This window comes from Pteropus alecto, unplaced genomic scaffold, assembly GCF_000325575.1.
Source record: "Pteropus alecto unplaced genomic scaffold, ASM32557v1 scaffold146, whole genome shotgun sequence".
NCBI lineage: Eukaryota > Metazoa > Chordata > Mammalia > Chiroptera > Pteropodidae > Pteropus > Pteropus alecto.
In genome coordinates, this window is record NW_006442107.1 from 24,454,230 (window position 1) to 24,481,489 (window position 27,260).

Genomic DNA, 27,260 nt, shown 5'->3' on the forward strand with positions numbered 1-27,260 from the left:
AACAATCAGCTGAATTCAGACTGGTATCTCTCAAGCATCCTCCCCATCCATCTCTGCCACCCCCTGGGCCGGTGAGGAGGGGAGGGAGATTCCTTCATTTCACTCCCCCAGCCTTGTTGAAGAAGTGCAGAAGAGCCAAGGAACACACTCTCACCGACCATAAACTTGATTCTCCACAAGGTGTAAGACATTCCAAACACCCATGTGGTAAGGGCTCCTGCCACCCTCCTTCGAAGTCAACATTCAGTGCTTACTAAGTACCAGGCCCTGCACTAGGCACTTCACATGGATGCTCTCATTTAATCCTATGAGTTATGTTACTACCCTCATTTTACAGGTGAGGAAAATGAGTTGGATAACTTGCCCAAGGTCATATAACTGGTGATTACAGGGCAGGGACTTGAGCCTAGTGGTCTGTCTCCAGTTATAGCATTCTTGACCATTGTTCTAGGCCACCATATGGTTTCAGGGTGCATGTGGGCCTCAGTGACTTTCACAGACATGCACACAGCTCTGAGTCTGACTTCCAACACCTCCCCACCACAAAAGAAAAGGTCCTTTCTCTTGAAATATTTGGACTGGGCCCCATGGAATGGCTGCAATTGGCACACAAAAAGAAGTCAAAAATGCCCCATGCTTCAGAAGCCAGAATGAAATGCCACCGTTTTGTGTTGTGGAACAGCCTCCTGATTTCTTGACATCCTCCCAACAATGAAGAAAAAACAGACTGTTCAAAACAGACTGTTTATATCTTCTAGAGAGCATAAGGATTTCAACCTCAGATGAGCTTTGAGACTTAGTAGTACTTTGCAAATGGGAGGAACTAGAAAGAAGACCATTTCTGGGCTACAGAGTATATTTCATTCAGAAAGAAATTCAACTTTTAAAATGTTTTAAAGGATTAATCCTAAACAGAATGCTTATTATCTGATAAATGTCTTATAATACTGGGTCCCTTTTGCTTAAAAAATTGTCCCCAATGCAAACTGAATGTGATAACTCCATGTCCCAACTTCGAATAAACCAAAATATGAAACAGCTACGAAAGGACAATTCATTGAAAGGAAGGCCATAAGGCAATTTGCAAACATCACATGCATTTGTTTTATATGAATATCTATAGTCACATACAGTATCAAAATGGAAATTAAAAGGGAAGGAATTCACTGTACAGAAGACAAAACAATACCCTTTTTATTTTTAAAACTCTGGTGAAATAGGTTTCCATGACATCCCATTTTAAAAAAATTAATGTAAACCAACCTGCCTGTGGGTTAGTCACACTATAGAGACTTCGTCATAGTGTGTACAGATGCCTAGAGTATTTACAAATGTTGTCTGTTAGGTAGTAAAGTTTTGTTGCAATTTTTTCCAGCACATATTCCACAGTAAAATAAAGGGAGATATTGGTGTTCTTGTATAAAAATTCTTAACAAATGGATAAAGGCAATTTTCCTGAGAGAAGATTTGTTCTTGAAATATTTTTCTTTAACAATCGGAAATATAGAAATGGGATGTAGTTGTAAAAGAAGCATAAGAATGTCTAAGTTAACATTTTTCTTTTAAATTATTTTAAGTACCATTAAGTTAAAATGTTTACATTCATTATAAAAAAATGTTGTTAAATCTTATGCAAATGATTTAACACTGATTGCTGCAACGCAAATTGCACTTTTTTAAAAAATTATTGTATACATGGAAGAAAAATATCTTGTTTGCTACCCTGTTTACGAATTCCAACTGATGTCAGATCAGTCACACAATATGAACTTTGAGAAATTTCAGTCACAGTGTATGTTACAGTTATAATGCAGTCTTGCAAACTGAGTAATATTTTTGACAAGAGACCTCATGAACCGACTCAGCCTCCAGGTGTGTACCAAATGGCCTCAAATGGTCTTCTCCATGAACACATGTAAAATTTGGGTATGGATGGAAAAGGTACAAAGAAATTCTGGAATAACCAAAACCAATCAGAAGAAGCACATGATTTGGGGCAATACACATAAAACCTTTTTTAAAAATCTCTCTCAATGTTCCTTAGCAGGCAAGGCCCCACTCCTAGTCCCAGTCTCTGGAAGTGGCACAGTGAACACTGAATCCCCTGGCAGACCCAGAGGCAGGCTGGCTGGAAGGGGCTGTGGCCAGGGAGGAGGTGACGTGCTGTGGGCTGCACTGGCCCTTCCCCAGATGTGCTCCATCTTCTCCCTGGCTCTTCATTGACAGGGGCTGGGTGGTAAGGTAGAGAAAGCCTCTTGGGAAATGCATCTCTTTCAAAATAAAGGCACGGAAATTATGCATCAGAGGAATGTTCTGTCAGCATATTCACCCTAGTTTGGACGGGGTGACAGAATCACTGTAGGTCCCGAGGGCCCTCCCGCTCCCAGCAGCGGGCTCAGGCCAGGGCTAGTGCGCACCATGAATCCTGTCTCACCGAAGAGGACGTGACTTCGGCTGGCGAGGCCAGGCTGACACCTATATACAGCCCATCTTGACCTGAGTACTTGAGCTCGCTGTTCTCTGGGTTAGTGCTTTCTCCTGCGCCAGACATCACCGGGGCACCCGCCTGGCGGAAGAAGGGACAGAGAGGAGAAAGAGAAGGGGAGAGAGTTATTGATGAATTTGTCAGGCGGCATTCTCCAGTTAGGTGAACACCTTGCAGGGATGGGGTGGGGGGGTATGGACAAATGAGGCGGGCGGTACAGCCGGGGCAGGGCCAGCCACTGTGCTATGTGGTGCCATTGACCTAGCTCTGGAGGTCTGCGTGCCCAGAGACACATTCTTGTTCTCTTCAGAACTCAGGGAAGTTACCACCTGGCAAGATGCGCAGTTGGACAAAAGTAGAAAAAAAGGAAGCCTATCTGTAAAAAGTGCCAAACCCTAAAATCTCTGAAAGTGAAACCAGCCACACCACATAGGTAAATAGGCCCTAGTAATGCCCACACAGTCTAATCATTTCAAAGGAGAAAATGCAGAGCGTTACACACACACACACACACACACACACACACACACACACACACACACACACAGCAAAGCCACGAGGCTTAGCAATTATGTCAAAGTGTAAAAACGAAAGCTGCAGTTCAGCAAGGCCTGATAAATGAAAATTTTTGAGCACTGACTTCACAGAAAATTGACCCACTCATACACAGGTTTTAATATCCACCTCATTTACCTTAATTCTTTTCCAGAAGGACGGGCTGTGTTTGAAGCAAACCACATTATAAAGAAAATGCTAACATCCTATATGTCATGATCGTGGCAATTATTTCGTAAAGCAAAAGGTCACCTTTCTCATTTCATCCATTTCTTCCGTCCAAATGAGAAAGGCCAAATAGAAAACATGATATAATTTAGTAGAATCAAACCAAAATAACTAAAATCATGTTTAGATTAGTTTGAGAAAACAGCTGCATTTGACTTTTAAAAAAAATTCTGGCCATAATCACATACTTTTTAATCCTGCCTTTTTCCTTCTAAAAGCCCAGAAGTCCATTATTTCTTTCATGTTTTCAGAGTTCCACCCCATAAACGACTAGATACTTGTTTTTTGACACAGGTAGAACATTTTGTACTTCATAAAGCATTCCTTTTTTACATATACAATCTCATTAAATCCTTAAAACATGTGTCTGGCTGAATTGATGTTACATCCACTTCAGAGAAACACAGGGCACCAGACAGACACAGGCTGAACTGAATCGAAAGTGGTGTAGTGAGCCCCCTTGGCTCCACTCAGGGGCCTGAAAGTAAACGTAGTCCTTCTCTTCCCTGGATAAACTCTGGTTTTCTCTCTAATCTTCACAGTATCCTCATGAGGCTGGGAGGAGGGGCTCAAGGAGGTCTAACCATGTGACACCACATCTGCCCATGCGAACTTCCTCCCAGCTGGACAGATCAAATCCAGCCCCTCCGCAGGTATCCGACCCTTCCCTTTCCTTGCAAAAATGAGGGTTTTTAAAAATCCAGCAACAAAGGTGTCCCCACATCCAAACTTCTTTTTAAATAACACAAATATAAAAAGATAAACTAAGGGCTTTGGGTGCATGGAAATGCAAATTTCAAAAGTCACTGAGATGTCTAAGATATTAAATAAAATCTTATGAAATTTTTGGAATAGCAGAAATAATCCTGTCAAACACACTGAAGAGATGGATTTGGTTACACGTATAAATATGGTATTAACTTTGGCCCTTAAAAATCCAGAGCCTCCACTATGAGCAAAGCCATTGTGGACCCAGATTTAACCCCCAAAGAAATAAACAAAAGGAAGATACGAAATTACAAAACGACTCTTCATTTTAGAGTCCTTCATTAGCTATCATATGACTAGTAAGAGTTCCTTTATAAATGATTTGTGCCACACCCAACTTTGTATTGATCTATTTATTCCCCCAAAAATCACTTCTGCATTTATCTGACCAAATCTGACTTCAGCACAGCAAGTGCTATTCTCTGAAATGAAGAGGATGTCTGGATTGGCCCAGGAAGCAGCCCATCTCAAATGGCCAAAAGTGTAGAGATAGCAGAGTGGTCTGTTGTCACTACAAGTCAGCAACAAGGAACATTAGCAAGGTACTCATGAGATCTGGGCACTGGATTGGTGAGCCCCAAAAAGATAGTTGCTCCCTGGACAAGCTCCCAGGCCAGGACGAGGAACCAGGACACATACGTACTTTAAAGTAAGACTGCTCAACTGCCTATCGTAAATGCTGAATGAGTGGCTGAGACAGGGAGGTGGGGAAAGAGGTCCTAAAAGGAATAAGAAAGGAGAAAGGATTCCTGGGGAAGGGCCAGAGTCAGCCAGCATGGTGGACACTAGTGTGGGCTTTCAAGTGCTCTCCTGGTTCTGCCACCTACTGAGTGGGGTCACCTCCATGAGCTTCCTCTTCGGTAACTGGCCCTTGTCTTACCTACCTCAGGTATGGTTGTGACAATTAAATGAGATGTTTGTAAAAGCATCAGCCTGCTGCCTTGCCATGTTCACCATTTCATAAAGGTAAGCCATCATTACTGGCGAAGAAAGGGTATTCTGCATGGGAGGCATGCAGGACCTGGGAGCCTGTCCACAAGAAAAGCCAGCTAAAACAGAAAGGTTAAGCAAGGGAGTCAAAAGAGACAATATGGGAGAGGTAAAGCAAAAAGCCTGACCTAGAACTTTCTGTGCCTCAGTTTTCTTACTAGAAAGTGCAAATAAAGAAAAAAATATATATGTATGGTTGTTGCAAGAATTAATTTAGTTAATATACATAAAGCCTTTACAAGTGTCTGACAATAGTAAAGACCACGAGTATATAATATTAGTATTATTATTGTTGTTAAGGTTAACGAGTGTAGACCTGATTCCATCCTTCAACAGGTGAGTGAGCTACAGTCATCAGTGGGTGGGAGCAGCAATGGGAACTCATCCAGAGCTAAGAGAAAACTGCCTAAACAATCACCTTATTCTAATTGTTACTGACAGCTCTACGCAAGGGAGAAGCAAGGAGCTTGCTTCCACCGCCCTTCTAAAGGCTCACTGGCCATTTTCAAATAAGCCACATTAAAGAAATCTTTATAATATTTATAATCTGAACAATATTTTTGTTACACTTGAGCAATAATCCCAAAAGCTACCAGCTGTGATGCCTAGTCTTCTTAGTTCAGATAAAAATGTTATGCTTTGTGTCAAAGGGCAGGCAAACTCCAAATTATAGGAGATGAGCTCATAAAAATATTTTACACACACACACACTCACTCACCTGATATCAAAAGCAACATCTGACTCTCTCGGGAAAAAGTGAAGCAAGTACTTGTACCCAAAGCTTGAGAATCTTATTTGCAAATGAGGCTACACTATTTAAACATAAAATGTTACAAGTAAAACTTTTGTGTATGTCAACTGTACCTCAATAAAAAATAAGATTTTTGTGTAACAATACATGAGATCATAATGATGAGATTGGATGAAATTGTGATAACCCCAGTACCCTCATCTATGGTCAATGGGGCTATATTCTAGTACATGCCTTACAAAGCAGTTAGAGCCATCAAGAATGTTATACCCTACTTAACTCTGTAAATTTTACCTCTGGAAATGTATTATAAGGAAAGAATTCAAAGGAAGGGAAAGGCTCCACATGGGAAGATATCCATTGCAGGTTTACTTATAATAGTGGAAATCATGGAAATAATCTAATGTCTAATATGAGGATGGTTTGAAAAAGCAAGGCATATCCGCTTAATGAACTATTATGCAATTATTAAAAATAAGATCATGTAGCATAATGGAAAAAATTCTGTAATACGTTGTTAAGTGAAAAAAAGCAGGATATAAATTCTATGCTAAAATTACAAAGCGTCCATACACACACAAGAGTATTTCAAGGAAACTGAGGAGGGCATGTGAGGCAGGGGACTATCTGAGAGGGCCCAACCTATTAGCCATCTATGCCTTTCTGAATGCTTTAATTGAATGGCATAGTACAGTCTAAATTTGGGGGAAGAGTAGAGGACACTATCACCAGAACCATGGGGCACAAACACTGGAGGGATGATCCAGCCTGGATGGAGCAGCATGAAAAACAAGGAAGAATCAGAGTGGAGTCACTAACAGAGAAGGGAGAATCAGAAGGGGCCTCATGCACCTCTGAAGTCACTTCCATGCCACGTGGCATAGGCTGGAACCTGGCTAGCCGTGCCCACGTGAAACACGGTTCCAGTTAAAGTGCTGAACACCCCACATGGGTTCACCAGTAAAACCTGAGCTCATGAAACCGGTATTCTAAGAGTAGAAGTCCAGAATTGGCCCAATTCTCCATAAGAAACCTGGCTCGTCATATCATTATTCATCTTAAGTGCCTTTTTCTTCATTGGTGATATTCAAGAGCTACCTATTGAGAATTAATACAACATCAGGAGAAAACCAGAGAAAAATTATGTATGACCCTGGGCCCGGCACACACATATAAAAACACAAGTACAAATTTTAATTGGTTAATATGTTTTCCCACATCTTGTTCAACCCTTGAAAGGACTTTAGTGCAGATCACAGACACCTCAACATAGCAAAAAGTAGGCATTTCGCTAACCTAAATCAATTTAATCTGCCCACTGTTTCTGAACAACAGGAGAGAATAGTGCTTGGGAATGCCCACAGCTGAACCATCCTTCCTCCTTTCTGCTGGCAGCTCAGGCAGGCACAGGCGGAGGTCCTCTCTCTTTCTGTGATCAAAGTGCAATGTGAGGGTGGAGCAGAAATCTGTTCTGTGTTTCCATTCACAGCTTATCTGCCCTCCACCCTCCCACAGACAACTGAAAATGGAGGCACTTCCTGTTGAAAAAAAAAAATGTGTTATCAGCACCAGACCCAGCCTGGGCTTAGCACTGAAAGCAGTCCTGGTTAGGTGGGAGACGACAGACCGGCAGAGCAGTTGGGCTGGAAAACTCCCTCCTAAAGGAATAAATGACTTCAGGAACAACTTGGCTGCTGCAGACCAGGACATGGAAAATATCTACTAGCCTGTGAAGAAGGCACAGTTCATCTTTAGATCACTAGATTTTCTTTTTTCCGCGATGAGAATAAAAGCGTTTGCTCGTTTTCAGACATATATCTAAAAAGTCAAGGATTTCTGATTGATAAACTCATATAGTCAATGCCCAGCAATGTCTGGCTCATCGTGGACTCACCAACATTGTCAGTTCTTTCTTTTCCCTTACTCCACAAATCCCATAATAAGCAGGCCCAGACAGCCTCCAACAGAGATGCCCACGTAAGCGGCTCTGGAAAGGCAACATATCTGAGCAAAGGAAACTCTTAAAGGATACAGCCTTTCCAGAATAACATAGGTTCTCTGGCTTGTTAATTATAAACATACATTTCATTTTGGAGGAAGAAACCAAAAAGGAGTCAACAGGGATGTACTTAGTTTTCCATGTTATAATCTCTCTTAATGCAGCCTCAATCTGAAAAAAATGAAACACTGCACCCCAGGCAGGTTGAGGGTGAGTGTGTGATCATTTCCAGAGCATGTGACTTTGATGATGATTATGTTGCCTGACGCCTTAGCTCGAATTCAGACTGTCGGCTTCCATGGCCTCTGATCTGTCCTTCCTACACATCTAAATAAATTTGTGGTTATAGCTTTTTCTTGTGAGGAGAAGCCAGCCGTCCCTCACTGTCAAAACTCTCTTTCTCTGCTTGTGTAACCTCTTAGGTTAGACTCTCACAGTGCTTTATAGCAGCCTTCCTTAAAAGAAGATGTAAAAACTACGTTAAGTTCCAACAAAGGAGAAAAACTTTCAGACAAATCCAAACTTCCACTCTAATAACAACACTCATTTCAGTTTGGATGGAGATAGTAGGACCAGACACAAAAGTGATTCAATAATAATTTGAATCACAAATGTCAACACAAGGAAGATACACAAACACACAAAGTTTCTGTCTCTACCAAGACATGTAAAAGTCATCAATCACAACCAAAACCTCTAATTCTCCCATAACAGCTCAAATAAAACAAGAGAACACAAGCACCTTCTCTCTCAAAAAGGGAGAGTCATGGTCACCTCAGCTGATGACCTCATTCAGTTTTTAGCAGAAGTTAACTTTTTTGTAATTTAACAAATTCTTTGCTGGAGAGCTCGCTGGCTGCCCCCTTGACCCCTCTTGCCCCTTCTGGGCCTGAGTAAACTAGGTTATAGCCATACTCTGAGATGCTGCCTTTTCAAGGAGAAAAGAACAATTCTATACACACAATGTCCTCTGGGCAGATGAGCAAATTGTTTTACGCATCTGTACACGCTCAAACAGCAAGTATGTTCTGGTGAAGACAGGTATGGCCCAAAGTTTATAAGTATTCTGGGACTGTCAGTAAAACACTGATATACAAATATAAATTGCAGCAGAGAAGGTTTGTTCTGCAACTTTAAGTCATTAGCATACTAAAGAAAAGTTATGAAATGAATCAAAATGATGGTTCTTTTCTAGCCTTTGAATTAAGTGGCAAAGGATCCTGAGGCAAGATTTAAAACCTGGTGAATTATGATCTTTTAACAAAACTGGCTTTTCAGGAGATTGGATGAGCATCTTAATCTCACCATCTCAATTAGAGAAAGCATACCATGGTCTCAAGAATCAGACAGCATTTATAAGAAAGCATTATGAAAGTATGAAGTATCATAAGGAATGAAAAATTGTTGCTATCAGGGAAATAAAAGCAGTATTTTAAAAATGGTTACTTTGTTAACACAATAGCTCTACATCTCTAAATTTCCCACATTAGGAAAGCAAGGGTTTATTTCTAATGTCATGGGATGAAAAAAAAAAAAAAATGCCATGCAAATAAAGCACACCACTATTAACTTCGAAGATTAAATAGTGTTATTTTTCTTGAGCTTCAAAGAAGTCTGCAGGCATCTCTCGCTTACAATATACAATACTCCTAAGGACCAGATGGTAGGAATTACTTTTCCCCTTTAGTAGGAGGGAAACAGAGGCTCTAAAAATCTCGTCGGCTTACACACACAGAGCTGCAGCTAAGCGCCTGGCTGCCCGAATCTGTTTCCTTCCAGCTGCTAATCTATAAATGCCCAGAATAAACTTCAGACCATATCCTGGCTTCACCATCAATCAAGCAACCAAACTGAATGAGAATTTAAAATTAAAAGTATTTGTGTTTAATAAGATAAAAATGATGCTGAAGTGTGTGCCCCAGCTCTGGTGAAAGAAACCGCAGATGCTCCCAACGACCAAGAGGGACAGCACACCGACTCAGTCAGCATTTAAACGTCAGCAGATACTGACTCAGAATTGTTTACTCAAGAGGCTTCCACAGGACATCAAAGTCAATACCTGTTGTTTATTTACTCGAATCTTTCTTAAAATCTGAAGTTGATAAAATAATTTCTGTGCGCTCAGTCTCACAAATTCGAGTGCTGGGCTTGGTATAAGTAGCAGAATTATGAATCATCACATAGTCCAAGACCTGTCTTTGGAGATGCTTTGTTTTTAATTATTAAATTTCAGAGAAAGTTAACAGGTGGGTCTAAATATGAAGAGAGCTAACAGGGTGTGTTTAATTCATATCCATTAGATCTTCAGATTGCTAGTAACTCTTCTGGCAGACATCCATGAAATGCATAATAAATTACTTTTGTTCCAGTAAAGGAATTCATTTTCTTCGAAGATTCATTTAGCAATAACATTTCAGAGCATTCTAAGCCAGATTTCTTAAATTTGGCCATGTTTTCCCGTAACATTATTTCAAGTTTTGTGACAATTTTGTATATTCTTAGAGGCAAAGGGAAAAAAACTGCAAAGAATCTATAATCGACAAAGAAAAGTTGTATCCTGAGATGAAGCCTTCTAATCTGAGCCCATATAAAAAGGCGAATGACATTCTTCCCACACTTATTCTTTACCTAGTATTCTGTTTTTTAGAGTGTGATAAGGAGTCACTTATTAAATAAACCACAATCCTATGATAAAGTGGGTGGACATATACATTATAAACTATTTAAAGAGCAATACAGTTTTACTGTTTGCTAATATACATACAAAGCCATCGGATATTGATACAGTACCATGTATTTCTAACTACTCCTTCTTACCATCCTCCCTGTGACACACATGTGTGCACAAACACACACATACAAGAAAAAAAAAAAAAGAGGGAAGTCTAGAAAAGGCCTTGAGATCAAAAGGAAAGTATGCAAACTCCACATACTTCAACGCTCCCTGCCAGGGTGACGTGTGACTTTCACAGTGAAGGCCAATGTGGTCAGACAGGAACGTGAGTGATTAGAAGGGGCTGTGAAAGAAGAAAGAAAGGGAGCCTGGCACATAGTGAGCGTGAAGATAAAATGCCAACAAAATATTTATGTTCATGGCTTGTAGCAAGTGGCAAGTGGGATATTAATAACTATGATGATTGGTCAACTCCTGGGAGCGGTAACAGCCTGGTCTGGGAGGCAGGAGACGTCGGTTCCAGTCCCGGCTTCAACACGAGTTTGTTTTGTGACCTTATGGAGTCACTCCAGGTCCTGGTTTATAAATGAGGCCATAATAAGACATAACCGCAACTCTCTCTCAGACCCTTGTGGGAGATTAATGACTTTTTAACTCTTTTTTATTCATTTAGAAAAGAGTATCTTGGACTATAAACTCTGGGGGGAAATGAACACTTGCTTATTTAAAAATGTTTTTGTCAATGATTTTATCAAAATTAACTGAAGATAGTTTGAATATTCTGAAAAGTTCCAACTAACTTAGCACTCACTGTATGAATTTAAATTACACCATTAGAAGGATTTTAGTACTGCAATCTTATATTTAATATTGTAACAGAATTTTTTAATAATCATATTGAGTACATCAACAACAGTAAATTTTACTGCCTATTTTTTTCCATTACCCAACTAGCACAGTCTTACTACTGGAACACATTTTATTAGTAAGTATAGTATTAATAAGAAAATTTGTATGATATGCCTTATATATTTGATTACAAGCAAATCACTTCTCTGATGCTATTTTCCCACCTGGGTTCAGTAGGACAATATTTAATGCTGAAAATCACTAATCAAAATTAGTTGGATTTCATTAAGAAAATTTTATTCTCTCTCTCTAAAGATTTCAATATCACATATACTATCATATTAATCTAGCATGCCATATTGATAACAATATGGATTCTGCATCTGCCAGACCTGGGTCCAAACCAAGCCCTGTCTCTTAATTTGATACATAACCTTGAGCCTGTTACTTACCTTTGAAGCTCCCAAAAAAGGGGAAATGGTAATAAAAACACCTTCTTAGTAGAGTAATAATTAGAAATAAAAGAGAAAATGTACATAAAACACCTAGCACATAAACGGTATTGACAGAAGGTAGTTTCCTGCCTTCCTGTGTCCACTATCTTATAAATAAGAAAGCATGGGAAAGGGAGAAAACACAAAAGCAAGAGTATGATGATAAAAAGAAAGACTACACTAAAGTCTGGCTTTCAAGGACTCTAAATGCTTTTGTGGAATAGTCGAGTTAGTAGCTCAGCAGTAATTTTTTGTTCCTGTTTCAGCGGCCTCTTGAATTAGATCCCCTCTTCATAGTCAAGTTCCTCTAAGTGAAAGCATATTGTATATGTCTTTCATGGATGTATCTTTCAGCTATTTAACTATTATAGGCACAGTTAATAATAATAGAAACTATTATTTTGTGGCCAACCATATGCCATAGTATATCCAAAGTTCAATTACTTGGAGAAAAAGAAAATGGAGTATAAATTTGCTAATAAAGAGATAAGCTACATGACTAAAGTGTTTTATAATTTTCATCATAGGATACAAATATTAATACATTAAATAAAATCTATAAAAAGAATTTTAACTATTAACCTGAAAAGTACCTAACTAACCTTCCTTCAGAAAGCCTTATAAAGACATCCAGATATCCTAACAACTCTTAGTCCCTAAATCACTACCTGTTGGCTACAGGCACTTAACTGTGTGCATTAACTCTTCCAAAGCACTTCTAGAACAAGATTTAGCACCACACAGCTAGGAAGTTTGTCTTCTGACAAGGTCATTGAATAACGTTATTTATTCTCAAGGGGTGACTGCAATAAGAAAACAGGTCTAGCTGGGAACACAGTATCCCAGAAGAATCAATGAGACAAAACTGAAGATACCTATTCAAAAGGGAGAAAATGACCACAGAGTGCAGGCCCACCCAGCAGGCACAGAACCAGCCAGTGAGGAACCTGAGATGAGGTCCTTGCCTCAGTCTAAGGACCTCTGCTTCTCTTTTTGAAAGTTTATCACCAATAATGAACAACAAAGGTGAGGAAACTTTTTTCCTACCACTAAAACACCATCCCTGAAATGCTTCCATTAGAAAGTCACGAGGCAGCCACCCCAAACCTTATTTCCCTGAGCAGCCCTGGAGACTAGGAAAGTAAACATTATGAGGTCAGTGCATGTCACCAGCTCCAAGGAAGGATTTTTTTTTTCTTACTAATTGTGAGGGGAATCCTTGCTTATAAAATGTACAAATAGGAGCATGCTAGCATTTGTTTACATCAATTATCAAAATACTCCCAACAAAGAATGTTTTAATTTTTGGACTCTAGCTAGAGACAGAAACAGATTTGTCACTGCAGTGGGAGTTAAGAGAAAGTCCATCATTTGTAAATGAAAGTAGTTCGGGCTAACTTGATATTAATTTGAAATCATTTCAAAGATCTACATTCTACTTTTCCAGCCTCATCTCTTGCCTTTGCCTTCTTATACTATGCACTCCAGCCACACTTACTAAACTTCCTAAAACTATGTCCCTGAAGTACCAGAGATACCATGCTCCTCTTCTTCCTGGAGACCTCTATTCCATTGTTTCCCCTGCAAAAACCCTACCCAACTAATTTAAACTTCTTCTACTCTGGGAAGCCATTTTCAAATCCAGCCAGTAGTCAGAATCCACCACTCCCTCCTTTTGCCTCCTATTACTTTGTCACTCATTTAACAGCACTTCCAAATCTAACCAGCAGCAAGATCTGCCCACACCCGCCCCTACCACTATCACCACCGTATGAACAATTTGAGGTCAGGGATATTGTTTTACTCAGTCGTAAACACAGCCTCCCACAGTGCAATGCTTCTTAAATGGAACAACAACCGTATAACAAGGGCTAGTCATATATAGTTCATCTCCGTTTATTTCAACATTATATGTGTAATGATGACTTCAACATATAATTGCAGTTTTAATACAAACTTAAGAAGGTTTTAATTTTTTAATCATTATTTATAGGACTATTTTTAGGCAGCTAAATATGTTCAGTGATTTCCAGACATTAAGTCTTGTTTGTTTCATCCCCAAATCAATCTTTCCTGTTCCAAATAAAATTTAAAAATACTTTTTATCTAATAAAACTTGGGGATTTATAAAGTTTATAAATATGAGATATAAAATACATGTTATATCATATGATATATACATATTATACATCATATGAACATAAAGTACATATATACACATTATATATACATACATATAAAGTATCCTCCCTGTTTACAAATTTTTAGTTATACGTCATTGGAAGAATAGACTATTTATAGACTATTAAACCTTATTTGGGATTGATGAAATAGAATATGTTACTATATCTCCCTCCTAAATAACAATAACCAAAAAACCCTATAAGACATAACTCAGTCAATAAGCGGAATTCAATAAAAGATTTAAATATTCTTACACTCCACCGAAAACATAAATGTCAAAGAAAATCTGATGTCTATTTAGATCAACCAAATAAACATTTTTCAGTAAATCTGAAAAATGAGAAAATTTTTCAGATAGAATCAAAGACTACTTTGGGAAAATTTATCTTTAAATTCAAAAGTCAAAAAAAAATCAACTGCCTATCAAAAATTAAGTTTAACACATGTCTTAGCAAATACAAAAAACTCCAAATGATTGAGACCTGGGCTATTTTAATCCTGGGCTGCATGGCACTAGGTCTTCCTGATCTTACATAGGAAACAAATTGCTTCTCTGCCTCCAATACACACACACTACACACACACAGCCTAAAAAAAGAGAAACTGAGTCATGAGGTAGCTGGGTCAGCGACCTGATGACCATCAGAAGCAATGTCTCCTTTTTTCCCAGGCAGAGGTCTAGTTAAAACACAAAGTAGCAACAAGTACATAAGGCAAACATGCAAAAAAAAAAAAGTCAAAGAAATGAGGCTTCTGAGCAGTGCAAAAATTATTTTCTAAATCTCTAGATAGAGAACGTGGCCCCCAGGTTCTTGTCTTCCACTGGGAGTATGCCTAAGGTTGCCCTTTGTTTTATGGCTTGGTTGTCCCTATTAAACTAGGATACCCCTAATTTCCACCACAGGGGCCACTGGAGATCAATGGGATGGACTCATCATCATGGGAAGCTTAAACACTGAACCAATGAAGGTAGTGTATTGTGTACCAGAGACAACCTTGCTTTGTGGATATAACATTTTCCGTACTTACAGCCCTTCACAAAATCCTATAAGCAGTCAGTCCCAACACCAACTGCCTTCCAACATCATAAACCATGACCAAAAGGGGAAAATGACACAGCTGCCCTTCACAAATGCTGCTGCCAGCTGCTTACAGATAACTCCTGCAGGATGCTCCTTACAGCTCCTCAGCTGCCATGCTGGCCATGCACAGTCAGACCCAGCCCACCTATAGAAGGCTCTGAAAAGTGCTAAAGGACCAATGGGGACACACTGGCACACCTTGGTAGTGACCTGGAGAAACCACTGGAGTCTATAATTATTCTCAGAAGGGGAGAGCTTCCAAAGGTAGCCAGCAGGTTGGCTTCTGCCAACTGGGCCTAGTTCCCCACAACAGGCACCTCAGGTAAGAGCCGATGGAGATATCCATGATGGATTCACCATCAGGAGAAATCCTGAAACCCAGGTGCCAGACCAGTGCCTGTAGAGCAGTGGCCAGGAGGAGTAGGTCCCTGGAGGGAGTGGAGGAGGGCAGGCAATTCACCTTCCCACCCCTCCCACCCCTCTCACACACCCCCACCTCACTCCACTCCACCCCATCCCCTGCAAGAGCTGTCTGGAAGCCTTTCTGAGGCTGCCTGCCGCTCACACCGCTGGTTCCCTGGAGGATGCCCAGCCTACAGAAGGGATGGGGGCTTGCAGCAAAAGACCTTGTATGGAATCACTCTCAAATTCCCCCAGTCTCTAAAATTTTGTTGCTTTGCCTTCTGGCCTCTAATAGGAACTGAGCAGTCCTCCGAAGGGCACTGGCCGAAAAGCCACCTCCGATGTGCTAGGTCCCAGGTGAGAGATGCTGAGACACCAAAGCAGCCACAGGGCGGACTGCAAAACTTCTGAGGTCCCTCTTCCAGAAAGGCCAGGGCCAGACCCTGTCACTGCCTTTCCCCTGTTCCTCCCCTGGGAGGACAACTGATTGGACTTGCAAATAGCCAATTTTGAAATTTTACATCATAAAGCCACAAGAACAAAATGGATTCCACCCATCAGGGTTCCAAGACCCCAAAGCCCATTGTTGGGCAAATATCTCTCTTTCAGTGCCGTTCAACATTCAAATTTGGCTTTTGCCATGCTTAAGATGGACTGTATTACCAACAAAAGTGACTTGGAGCTGGCAGCAATCCTAATTTCAGCCAAAACAGACAGACGCTGCGGCCAAAATCCTGGCTGCTCCCTCAACGCTTTGGAAAACCACAACATTGTTTTGCCTCATTTAGCTACATAATTGCTTCTGAGGATTTAGGGCACAATAAAAATTATTTTTAAATAACTTTGATCATTTCATTTCCCCACAAGTAACTGTTCTATTTACCACTGTAGACCATTAAAATTACATCTAACCCTCCTGTAAAAACATCATACATCAGAGTCCATCTTTATAAAGGCCAGAAACATTCTTTAACCGTGTCTGCAACAAACAAAACGACCGAAAAGGCTTTTTCCCTTGTGAAACTCTGATCAAACTTGTCTCATTTAAAAAAAAAAAAAGCTCAAAAGAATTTGGGTCAGAGAACAAAGAAAGAAATACTGTTTTAAGCACAGTTCGAAATTGTTTTAAATGTTTAGTTTTTGTTTAAGACAATAATACAACAAAAAGAAACTAGCTTTGTGGTTTTCAAACCCTGGTTGAAAGACAGACACCTCAAGGGCAGCGGTTTCGATTTCACCTGCCTCGCTGGTTCAAAAACACAGATTTCCAAGCCCCGCCCCCAGAGACTCTGACTCAGAAAATCCAGGGTAGGACCCAGGAATCTGTAATATTTCAAAGTACCCCAAATAGGGCAAAACTAAATGTAGGAAACAATTACTAAGTAAATAGGGATTTAATGCTGGTGTTTAGTCCTACACTAGTCTCAGGATACATAACCCTACCATCACCCAGGGCATACCATAAGGTCCAGCTGCCCAGGCCCCACTCTAGACCTCAGTGAGACACAGTCATTTTTGAAAGAGCATTCCAGAAAAATTTGGGAAACAGTAGGGTGGGAAAATGCTCTTGAGAAAAACTGAGTTTCAATCACAGTTTTACAGAAACTAACTCTAATCTTCACAAAGACTCATGCTCACAAACCAAATTGCTCACAGCTTTGTCGATAGGCTGAAAGAAGCCTGTGTACAATTACGATGCATTTGAAGAGAGTAAGGCCTTCCAGCAAGAGGGCAGCTGGATGAAGGCAGTTCAGTGAATATAGCAGCACATGGTATATATAATGGGAAGATGACTTTTTTAAAAAGGAAGGGAGAGAGGGAAGGAAGGAAGAGGTAGGGAAAAGAAAAAAAGCTGGAGTTTATATGATAAGCAAAAGCAACTTTTAAAAAAATCTAAATGGGCGTTGATATATGAAACCACTGAGCTGGTAGTTTTTCTGATCTAATATATATACACATATATATGTATATATGTGTGTGTGTGTGTGTGTGTATATAAATATATATACACACATATACACACATACTCACATATATACATACACATACACACACACACACATCATATATGTATATATCAATTCAGATAAAAACCTGGAAATAAAATAATTTAAATCATTCAAACCAAAACTTCTCATTTTTACTTGGGTTAACTTAATCATAAAAATGATATAGATCTTAATTAAGAGGTTTGTAAAGCACTTAAGTTTTGTCATTTTGTTGACATTTAAATGTAATTTCCTCTAAAAACTATTCTTAGGTATCAGCTAACTAAACTGAACTGTTGGTTTAGATTATTGTACCACCAGATAAGATAAAATTTGAGATAATATACAAGAGAGCTACCCACTAGTTTAGAAAGAGTCTATGCTGTTTTAACACTTACCCCTGAGGCTGTAGGTTGTGTTGTAGGAGAAGTATTTTTGCTGCAATCATCTGAGTTAGAAGAGGTGGAAGTTGGAGTCATAGGAACAGAATTATTGCTATTACCTGCGAGTCAAAATTAACCTCATAAATATACATATACACTACTGTTAAAACTGGCAAATACTTTACAATCAAATAGCATTTTATTATATTTACCAGAGCAAGCCTTTGACTTATTTATGTTCTTAGGTTTTCGTTTCCTGGTTTGAATTCCCTCTTTTTTCATAGCAAGCGGTCGAGGCACCTAAAAAAAATTTTCACATAGTCCTTACGTTTAATAAATATTGAAGAAAAAACAGCCTTTAACACAACATCAATACTAAAGCCCTAATTTAAAAGAACTTGGCATAAAGTTCAATCCAATTTTTACACACACTCAATAGATTGCAACTGCACAAAGACTACACTTCTCCATCAAATGCAGAGATTCCTTTAGAGAAAATGGGGTGATTTGCCAGGAAGAAATTATTTCTTCGATTAATGTTTATTGTTTTAAACAACTTCAACTATAGTGTAAAACCACTGAATACATATTTTTATTTGAAAGAGATAATGTATTCTCTTCCTCCTACATATACAAGGTTACTTTCCTTAGGATTGATGTGTTTATATGATTTTGTGCTCTCCTTAAAATGAAGTACAGAATCTTTCTAAGTGTAACTATCAAATACATTATTATTCTTTTATATAAATGTATTTGATTGCATTCAAAATTTTTAAATGAACTAGTTATTGTGCATTTCTAGTTGGTTCCATGCTTTTTTCTCTGCAGTTTTTTAAAGGGTTACTACCATGTTAAATTCTAAAATACATTTTTCACATTTTAATCTCTAAATTTGAATGTCTTACAATGGACATGTGACATCTTAATTGGCATTTTTTGTCTCTTACTGATATGTAGGATAATAGTTTAAAATAATTAATATCCTAGATTCAATAACATGCATACAGAAAACCAGATTTCCCATTTTCATCCTCTGCATTGTTGATTATTTTCTTAACTGAAGCAACGTACTAACTATAATAAACATATATACACATGAGAATATGTGGCGCACCCCATGGAGTTTCATGTAGAGTCCACAAGCATTGCACACAGGTTCACCCTCAGCGTTTCTGCGCCACAAAGTGGTGGTTGTGGTGCGACAGTTGGCACAGGACAATCCAAGCCGCCGGGAGGAAGGCTATAAAGCAGCACAAAAAGTTAGTGTATAGTCTGTAAGTGATTTTTATGTATATAGTACATACATCAATGTATCATGTCCCTATCATCAACAAACGTATATGTTGTTATTATAAATAAGAAGTCCCTTGAGAAAAAAAATTTGAAATGTAATTAGGCTGACCTTCCTGGACCAACAATAGTGTGCTCAATCCCAAACATACAACTATATGTTCCAGCATATTACCGTACATTATAGAATAACCAGGAAGCAATCACAACATTGGCCAATAACTGCACTCACTGTCGTCAGAGGTCAGATATAAGAGTCATGAAATGCAATCAATCACAACCAATGTGTTAAGTGACTTTGGGCAGCCTCCGCTTCACCTGAAAACTGAAGATACTTAGGCCTATTTCTCAGATATGTGCAGAGGAATGAACCAGAAACTTTAGAAGGGCCTATATATATTAATAAAAATAGATTTTGGAAAATGTACAAAATTTTTGTAAAGAAAAAAAATGAAAATTTAACCCAGTAAAGTTCCTCCCCAGAATGGCAAAAATCTAACTTCGTTTTCAAATTACCTAGATAGGCAAATTAAAAAACAAAAAACAAAAACAAACAAACAAAAAACAGTACCATGACAAAAAGCTATAAGGGTAAATCCAAGAACCAAAGCAAGATGAAAGTTATAGAATTTGGTAAGTGAACTACATCGATTAATTTAAGAAAAGAAATCATAAAGAATGAACAACAAAAATAAAAAGTGAGCACGTATTGAATATTCACAGATTAAAGGACAGAGATTTCCAAATCCTTTGCTGGCAAATTTAAAAGATAAAATTGAATTTTGCATTTACAATTCACATCCTGTGGTATTACTTCAGCATTGCTCTTTACAGACAAGTTACAAAAACAAAGAGACACTGGTAAGCCTCTTAGCACTACAATATTTTAAGTCAGAACTAAGAAAAAGAATCAATTTGACTTTTGGTTGAAATGAATACGCTTGTCTGACAGAACTATTTGCGAAATTGCTTTGCTAAAATGATGAAAACAAAACCTTACACATCGGGGCTTCTTTTTTTCTTTATGGTAAAAGAAAATAATTTCCTAGGAGAGCACTCCTTTCTCTTAATAAATCTGAAATCAGTGAACTAGGGACAGGAAGATTCATTTTATGAACAGGTCATTTATGACAGTTTCCAGTGGAATTTGGAGCCAATGTGGAACAAACTTGTTATCAGAATTTGCCATTATAACAAAGAACTTTATGACTGTCAACTGCAGATCATAAGTAAAGCCAGTCCTCATAAACATGTGAAATGAAGGTGAATGGGTTATAAAAGTTCCTTGTAACAAGTGATCTCAGTTATGTTCATCACCGACAAGGAATTCAAGTTACACCATAAATCTTTTATTTTGCAATGTGTTACAAGTTCAAATTCACAGTGATTGGTTCTGTACTGCTGGCTAAACAAACTTGGGTTCAACATTCTACTTCTAAGGTAGATAACTAAGGTAGAGCCATTAAAACCATAATTAAGAATCCCACAAGGAGAACTAATTGATAGACACACCCTTCAATTGGTATCATTTATAACCTATTTACAAAGCACACTGGCTGACCTCGGTTATTGCCAAGACACCTGCCACGCAGAAGGAAAACTAATTGTTTCAGAATGTTACAAATTGTTTTTCTGCTATTTTTACTGGTAAGGACACAAAACAAATGGTACTATCTAAATATGATTGTTACTAGATCAAATTTATAATGCAACTAGAACCTAAATGGCTACTATTCTACCAGTTTTTTGCTCGTCTAGAGAAAATGTTACTTTTCCGAGCTCAGCTATTACTCAGCTCAATGTGCCTTTCCAAAATAATAATAATAATAATAGTTTCATTGTTAATACATTGGCTAATAATATATGAGAACAAAGAACTACCTTGGAATATTTTCCAGCCAGAGGGAGTCAGGCACTGAAATTAGGAATGGCCTTTGAAGAAAATTTTAAGCTATGGGAGGTTGTAACAAGTTTAAGGCACATACACTCATTAAATTAACCTCAGCCACTTTATTTTAAATGCATTAAAAACAAAAGAACCATAAAACTAATCGGTTCTCCTTAAGGTGTCAGACTTACATTGTGATGCAATTTCACTCTAATCTATTTAACACAAACAACATGTGTAGCATTTGTTTCTGCTAATTAGAGTATAACAATTAAATAAATTACTTGGATACTTAAGATGTCTGGCATCTAACTGTAAAATATCTTACTTTAAAAGGTATTAGAGTATGGGTGCTTGGCTAAACAAATGTTAGCCTTAGAGTGGGGCTTGTGAAAGCTTTATTTTCTCTAATTACTACAGCAGTAAATACCCTCCCCTAAAAAGAAAAAACACATAACAATGACAATGAGATTAATCCCTGAAGAAAAGCAGAATTCTCATACTTTAAAAAATGGGAAAATGTGTTCGAATTGACCAAAATCCTCAATTTGAGAACACAGACTATTTTTTCTCAAGTTCTATGTAGTTCTCTAAACAGCCAGATTTCAAAATGACAAAGGCTAGAGTAAATAAATTTTCACCAGACTCAAGAGCAATCCAAAAGACGGATGGAATTCAGGGGCTAAAACCTGTCTCACTTCAAGAAGAAGAGGTAGGAGACCCAGAGGATCCCACAATGCTGTGAGGAGAAAGGGAGTGTGGGTTTGTTGTCATATTCTATAGGGGATGGGGGGACGTTATAACGAGCATGGATTTTTCAGGAATAAAATCCAAACCAGACCAGAGGGTACGCAGTGAAAAAAATCTTCCTTCACCTGACCTGGGTCGGTGTGCTCAAGTCTTTCTCCCCAGGGATTACCATCATTACTGATTTCTTGTGTCTCCTACCAGAATTATTGTGGTGCATTTACAAGAATATACAGAGATATATAAAGGCAGATTTTTGTACGTAAAAAAAAAAAAAAATGGTAGCACCCTTCACCTTTCTTTTTTCCTACCTCTCTCATTTAAGGATGTCATTTCCTACGTTAAGTATGTGGGGGGAAAAAGCTTTTCGCTCCCCAGACGCCTGTTTCGGGATAACCTCCAGCCGGGCGCCAGAAAATGGAGAATGAAGGGTACAGCTTGGTTCCTACGCTCGTGCAGACCCAGGCGGCCCGGAGCCGCGCCGCACCTGTACTTGCGAGGGCGCCCGGGGCAGGCCGGCGGGCGGGCGGGGAAGCGCAGCAGCTGAGCCTCTCCGCGCCGGACCACAGGGGAGGGCGGCGCTCGCACTCACCACTCGCTTCTGCGGCTTGATGAGGGGCCGGCTGAGGCCGTTCATCTTGCTGTAGAGACCGCAGGCGTTGCACAAGTAGTGGCCGGTGCCGTCCCGCCGCCAGAGCGGCGTCTGGATGGAGCCGCAGTTCACGCACTCGCGACTTTCGGTCATGTCCTCCAGCAGGTCTGCGGTGAGGGGGTAATAAAAGGCCGGGTGAGGCCGCGCCGCCCACCCTCTCCTTGAGCCTCCCCGGACGACCCCCAGTACTCATAGTCTCAGTGTTGGCGACGCGCTGCCTGCTTCCCTGCCCGCGCCCTTCCCCACGGATCTTTCTGCCCAGCAGCCAAGCAAGGAGCCAGCTCATGATGTCCCTATCTACCTGCTGACCATTCTCGGCACCCCTGGGCGCTCCCAGTAAAAACCAAGGAAAGGAGACAGTGCTGGAAGCAGAGCTGGATCATTTGCCTTCTATCACCAAGGACCTCAGGGTTGAGATGAGCTGTGAGGAGGTTGATCTGGGTCCCCTGACCCGTTCTTTACGGCTGTCCCAAGCTTTTCAAAACTAAAATCCATCATAATTACAGTATGCCACTTGCCAAACCGGAGCAAGCCATACAGTGAACACTGATCACTGACCCCGCTCCAGCCCACAAATATCCCAGGACAGTGAGGATGCTTTCTTTTATCTTTCTTTTTTCTTTTAAATGTATGTACTATATCTGCCACCCTTCCTTTTCCCCAGTTAAAAAATCAACAAGTTTGAATTAGAAATATTGTTCTTGGGCATTTACATCCATTAATTAGAAAATAACTCAGGTCTCCTTAAGGGAAAAAAATGCACTACCATTAATAGGCACAGAGACAAATGTTAAGTTTTATTTTCATGCCGCAAGAATCAACACTAAAATATTCTGTTTTTGAAGTGGGTCTAATTAGAGCTTATATCTGCAAAATTTCTACAAACAGTTGATATTTTATTGATTCAGAAAATTACTAAAACCGTCCCCGTGCTAAATAAAACTGTTTCCTATTTTCCTACACTAAAATCTCAACTTTCTAAATTGCATTTATTTTGCTATTTGGTCAGTTTTAAGAGTTGACAAGTAACGTAAACCTGTTAATTAAAAAACAATCTTGAGTAAATGGTGTAACATTACTTTCCCTAAATTGGTTAAATGTGAATGAAAAAATATTATCTAAAATGAAGAGATATTAAGTATTTTTTAAATAGACTTAAATATCTCCTCTATTTAGAGTTATTTATATTATAGTGGGTTTAAATGTTCCAATTTGGCTGTCTTTAAGGAGCATTTCTGAATCCATTTCTAAAGTAGATAAACATTACACTTTAGAGTTTTATTTGAAGATTATATGTGCTACCGAAAACCTTTCTATTCCTTCTCATTCCCCCGCAGTTTACCACTTCTTTCTACCATTAACTGTTTTTCGTAGATATTTAAATGTGTCTTTGGAATAAATATTATTTAATTCCATTAATACTACTTACTGTACAAAATAAGTCTCCTTTCTCAAGAAATAAGTTTAAAAGAAACTAGCATCCTACGTAACTCAGTTCAAAGTTGTCATGGGGATACTGCAACTTACAACACATCACAAAGATTTATTCTTCTCAGCCCTAAAAGCCACTATTGACTACGGTAATCAGTAAAATGCTCAGGACTTCAAGGACACTGAAGTTAAACAAGGTATTTGTCTTTGTTGTTGACTTTAAAATGTTACCTATCAGAGCCTCTCTTTCTATAGAAGAGTGGGGCAGTCCCTGGGGAACCCAGCCCTATGCCTGGCCTCCTTCCCCGGGACTGGGAACAATAAAGACTCCCAGGAGAAGACAGTATGAGCTCTCCAGGTAAATCTCTTTAGTCATCTGAAAGCTCAAAGACAAAACTTAAAGTCTGCTTTGAATAAATAAAATTTAGGAAGTTTTCTTATTTTTAAAATAAATTCGATAGCTCCCATTTCCCTTCCTACCTCTCTCAACCCCTCACCCAGCAGCTACAATGCGATAACTGATTAAAATAAGAAAAACGTTTTCTAATAAAAATTACAAAATCTGATAGTGCTGAAAGCTCATTCATTAGTTTCCCCCTACTCATCATCATCTCCCTCCTAATGTGGCTGCCTTGAGTGCCCCTGGGGAGTGACAAACTCAGAGGAGAAGGGCTCTGCCAATGAATGTCATCCCAGGACCCAAAGAATGGAACACAGTTCAGCGGGAACTTAGGAGGGCATTGGGCCCAGGGACTTAAGGGCTGTGAGAGGACCCTGAGCTCACACCAGGACTCCCTGTTACCCACCCACCACCAGAACCAGGGAGAGGTGTATGGAGCAAGTTCCCAGAGGCCTTCGCACTGGGCAGGTTGAGAAAGCTCAGCCCTCAAGTTTTAGACCTGCTGTTTGCACGAATCAATTAAAGAGTGCCTCCAAATTTTTTTTTTTTTTTTAATCAAAGTGGAGAAGCAGGGAATCTAGCTAGGAAGCTGGTAGGATAGGCGTTGAGGGTCGAGGTCTCTCTAGCATAAGAACACCAGTGAGGACAAGCAAAGTTAGGGTCATTCACCTTTGCCACCCCAGACTGGCTTATTCTCACTTAGTAGCTTCCCACCTTCTTAGAAGGCTATGCAAAAGCTTGCATGTGTTCCCGAACCCCTTCCCATTTTTTTTTTTTTTAAACATACTCTGGGTCTACAGAAGAATTTTCTAATATTGCAGTGTCCTATCCCGAAGGTGAAAAAATTAGTGAAATTATAGGCTAAGTTTAAAATGAAAAGAAACTTATAACTCACCTGCAATCGCACCCTACTTACTACCTCCAAAAGATTTTCCACATGGAACCAATTACTTTACATATCCAAAGACGCCAATTATGCCTTTTGGACTACCTCTCTTTCTCATGCTGGAAGACTAGGAGAAAGGAATATGGAGATGCTAACGTGTGTCACCAAACTGGCAGAGCTTCACGATTTTGATCCAATTGCAACTGCCCTCTACCCAACTCACACACCCTTTCAGAGTTCCTGCTGGATTCCTGACTGACAAAAGCCTCACACCCTCACACCCCTTCTCATCCTTTGAAGATCCCTCATCTCCCTGTCTCTCTGCTTCTGGAAGCCAGACATGGGTCCCTATGCACCAGTAAGAGTGACAATGCTCGCTGTCTCAAGTCTACTCAAAAGAGCAAACCTCTACAGGATCCTCCACCCCCAACTCTACATACAAGGTTAAGATGGTCTCCAGAGACAGCTTTGCAGGAGGAGAAAGAAGGAATTTTGAGACCAAAATCGTAGAGCGAGTGGAAGAGCTTGTTGCTCCCTCCCAGTGTTACTAGGAAAATGCTTTTCAGATCAGATCCTTCATGTTCAGGCTACTAGAGTTTCCAACATGTTTTTTCAAACCAAGGTTGACAATGCCTCACTTTATTCTATCTAATCAGGGTCCCTAAAAGATGTGTTGTCCCTAAATAGAGGGCTGAGGTGCCCATGAAAATTCCAGACCTGGGGTGTGAGAGTACCAGGTAGGATCATGCAGGCTGATGTGCCTCTTTCGTCATTGCCACCTCTGTAACTCCCACAGCTCCCCTCAAACAAACAGCCAAAAAAAAAAAAAAGTTTTGTCTTAAGAGATTGTCAGGTTATCAAACAGGTTGAAAATAAAGGGAGACCTGTGAAAATACCAAGGACCCAGAATGCTGCAGTTGAGGAAAGAAGTGGAAGCGTCTTCATCAGGCCAGACACAGTTCAAGCCATCCCCTCTTTAAGCAGAACAAAACACTTCAAAATGGAGGTGTTTCCAGGTGTTTTGAGAATTATTTTCCCAGTTCACCCCCAAATTGCCCTAAGACACTGGAATGACAGTATGAGGGGAAATGGAAACTGAAAAATTGGTGGGCTGGATTCTACAAATTGGACCCCTGGATCGCAACAGCAGCCCCAGACACCCCCGCTCAGCTCATGCCAACTCAAAGCCCCCGCCCCCCACTAGCTTTTCCTCGGGATAGTCACAAGGCTGCCCAGGTGTCCAGGCGTCCTCTCTCTTCTTTCCCTCTCTCTGAAGGAGAGGTGGGGATGCCAATTAGGTTCTTAGGTCCTTTTCCACTGTGGAGCCCTCTTAAATACTCTCCTTGAGGAAAGCACAACTTCTCACCTTTGGAGACTGTATGTACATTTGAGGACAGGGTGAATCAAGAGCCCAACACTCCTAAACTTACTCCCCAAGTGGAGTCTCTCTCTCCCACTCCCGTAAATTAGTGTCTGACACAGGGTTCGGGCCCAGTTGGTTCCCTCGCGGTATCATTTTTTTCCAAATGCCCACACAATCCACTATTCATCAAGTCCCTCGAGGTTCTCCTAAGCACTAAGATATATATGTGCATTCAGTCTCTTTCATAGAAAGGAACTGAGACAGTCCACAAAATAGAAGCACCATATCAACTCTGCCAGACTCTGGTCGCGCAGCCACAGGTCGACAAATGCTGCCTGGGGCCAGGCTGACCTCTGTGCACCCGGACAGAAAGCCCTGAAATCAGGGCTCAAATCAAGTTGCCGCTCCACACTCCCTTCCGTCCCAGAGCCTCGAGTCCCGCCACGCCCACGATGTGGCGCGACCCTTACCTGCGCTGGGGCCCCGCGGCACCGGGAGAGGGGCTCCGGCGCGAGTCTGCAGGCTGTGCAGCACCGGGGTCTCGAAGGGTCCGGCAGGCCAGGCAGGCGTCAGCGGCGCACCCACGTAGGGCGAATAGGGATTCGGGTGGTGGTGGTGATGGTGGTGGTATGTCCCGTTCAGCGGCCGCGCGGCGGACAGCGAGCTATACTGGTGCTCGCGGCTGCCCATGGCCGCCAAGCTACTGCCGCCGCCACCGCTCACGCCGCCCGCACCCCCGCCGCCGGCCGCTGCGTGGCCCCCGGGGTCCC

At 40.2% G+C, this 27,260-nt stretch overlaps 1 protein-coding gene across 1 annotated transcript in view; it reads right to left on the bottom strand.

The window, feature by feature from the left end:
• Positions 1 to 2,262: 2,262 nt before the first annotated feature.
• The window catches only part of GATA6 (GATA binding protein 6), a 27,415-nt gene continuing 2,417 nt past the window's right edge, over positions 2,263 to 27,260 (bottom strand). Inside the window, exons 3-8 of the mRNA XM_015595652.2 lie at positions 26,961 to 27,256; positions 22,351 to 22,517; positions 18,948 to 19,073; positions 18,046 to 18,133; positions 17,849 to 17,952; positions 2,263 to 2,566 (exon numbers count right to left, since the gene is read on the bottom strand). Of these exons, the coding sequence (XP_015451138.1) occupies positions 2,396 to 2,566; positions 17,849 to 17,952; positions 18,046 to 18,133; positions 18,948 to 19,073; positions 22,351 to 22,517; positions 26,961 to 27,256 (952 nt within the window). The 3' untranslated portion in view covers positions 2,263 to 2,395. The remainder of the gene's footprint in view (positions 2,567 to 17,848; positions 17,953 to 18,045; positions 18,134 to 18,947; positions 19,074 to 22,350; positions 22,518 to 26,960; positions 27,257 to 27,260) is intronic.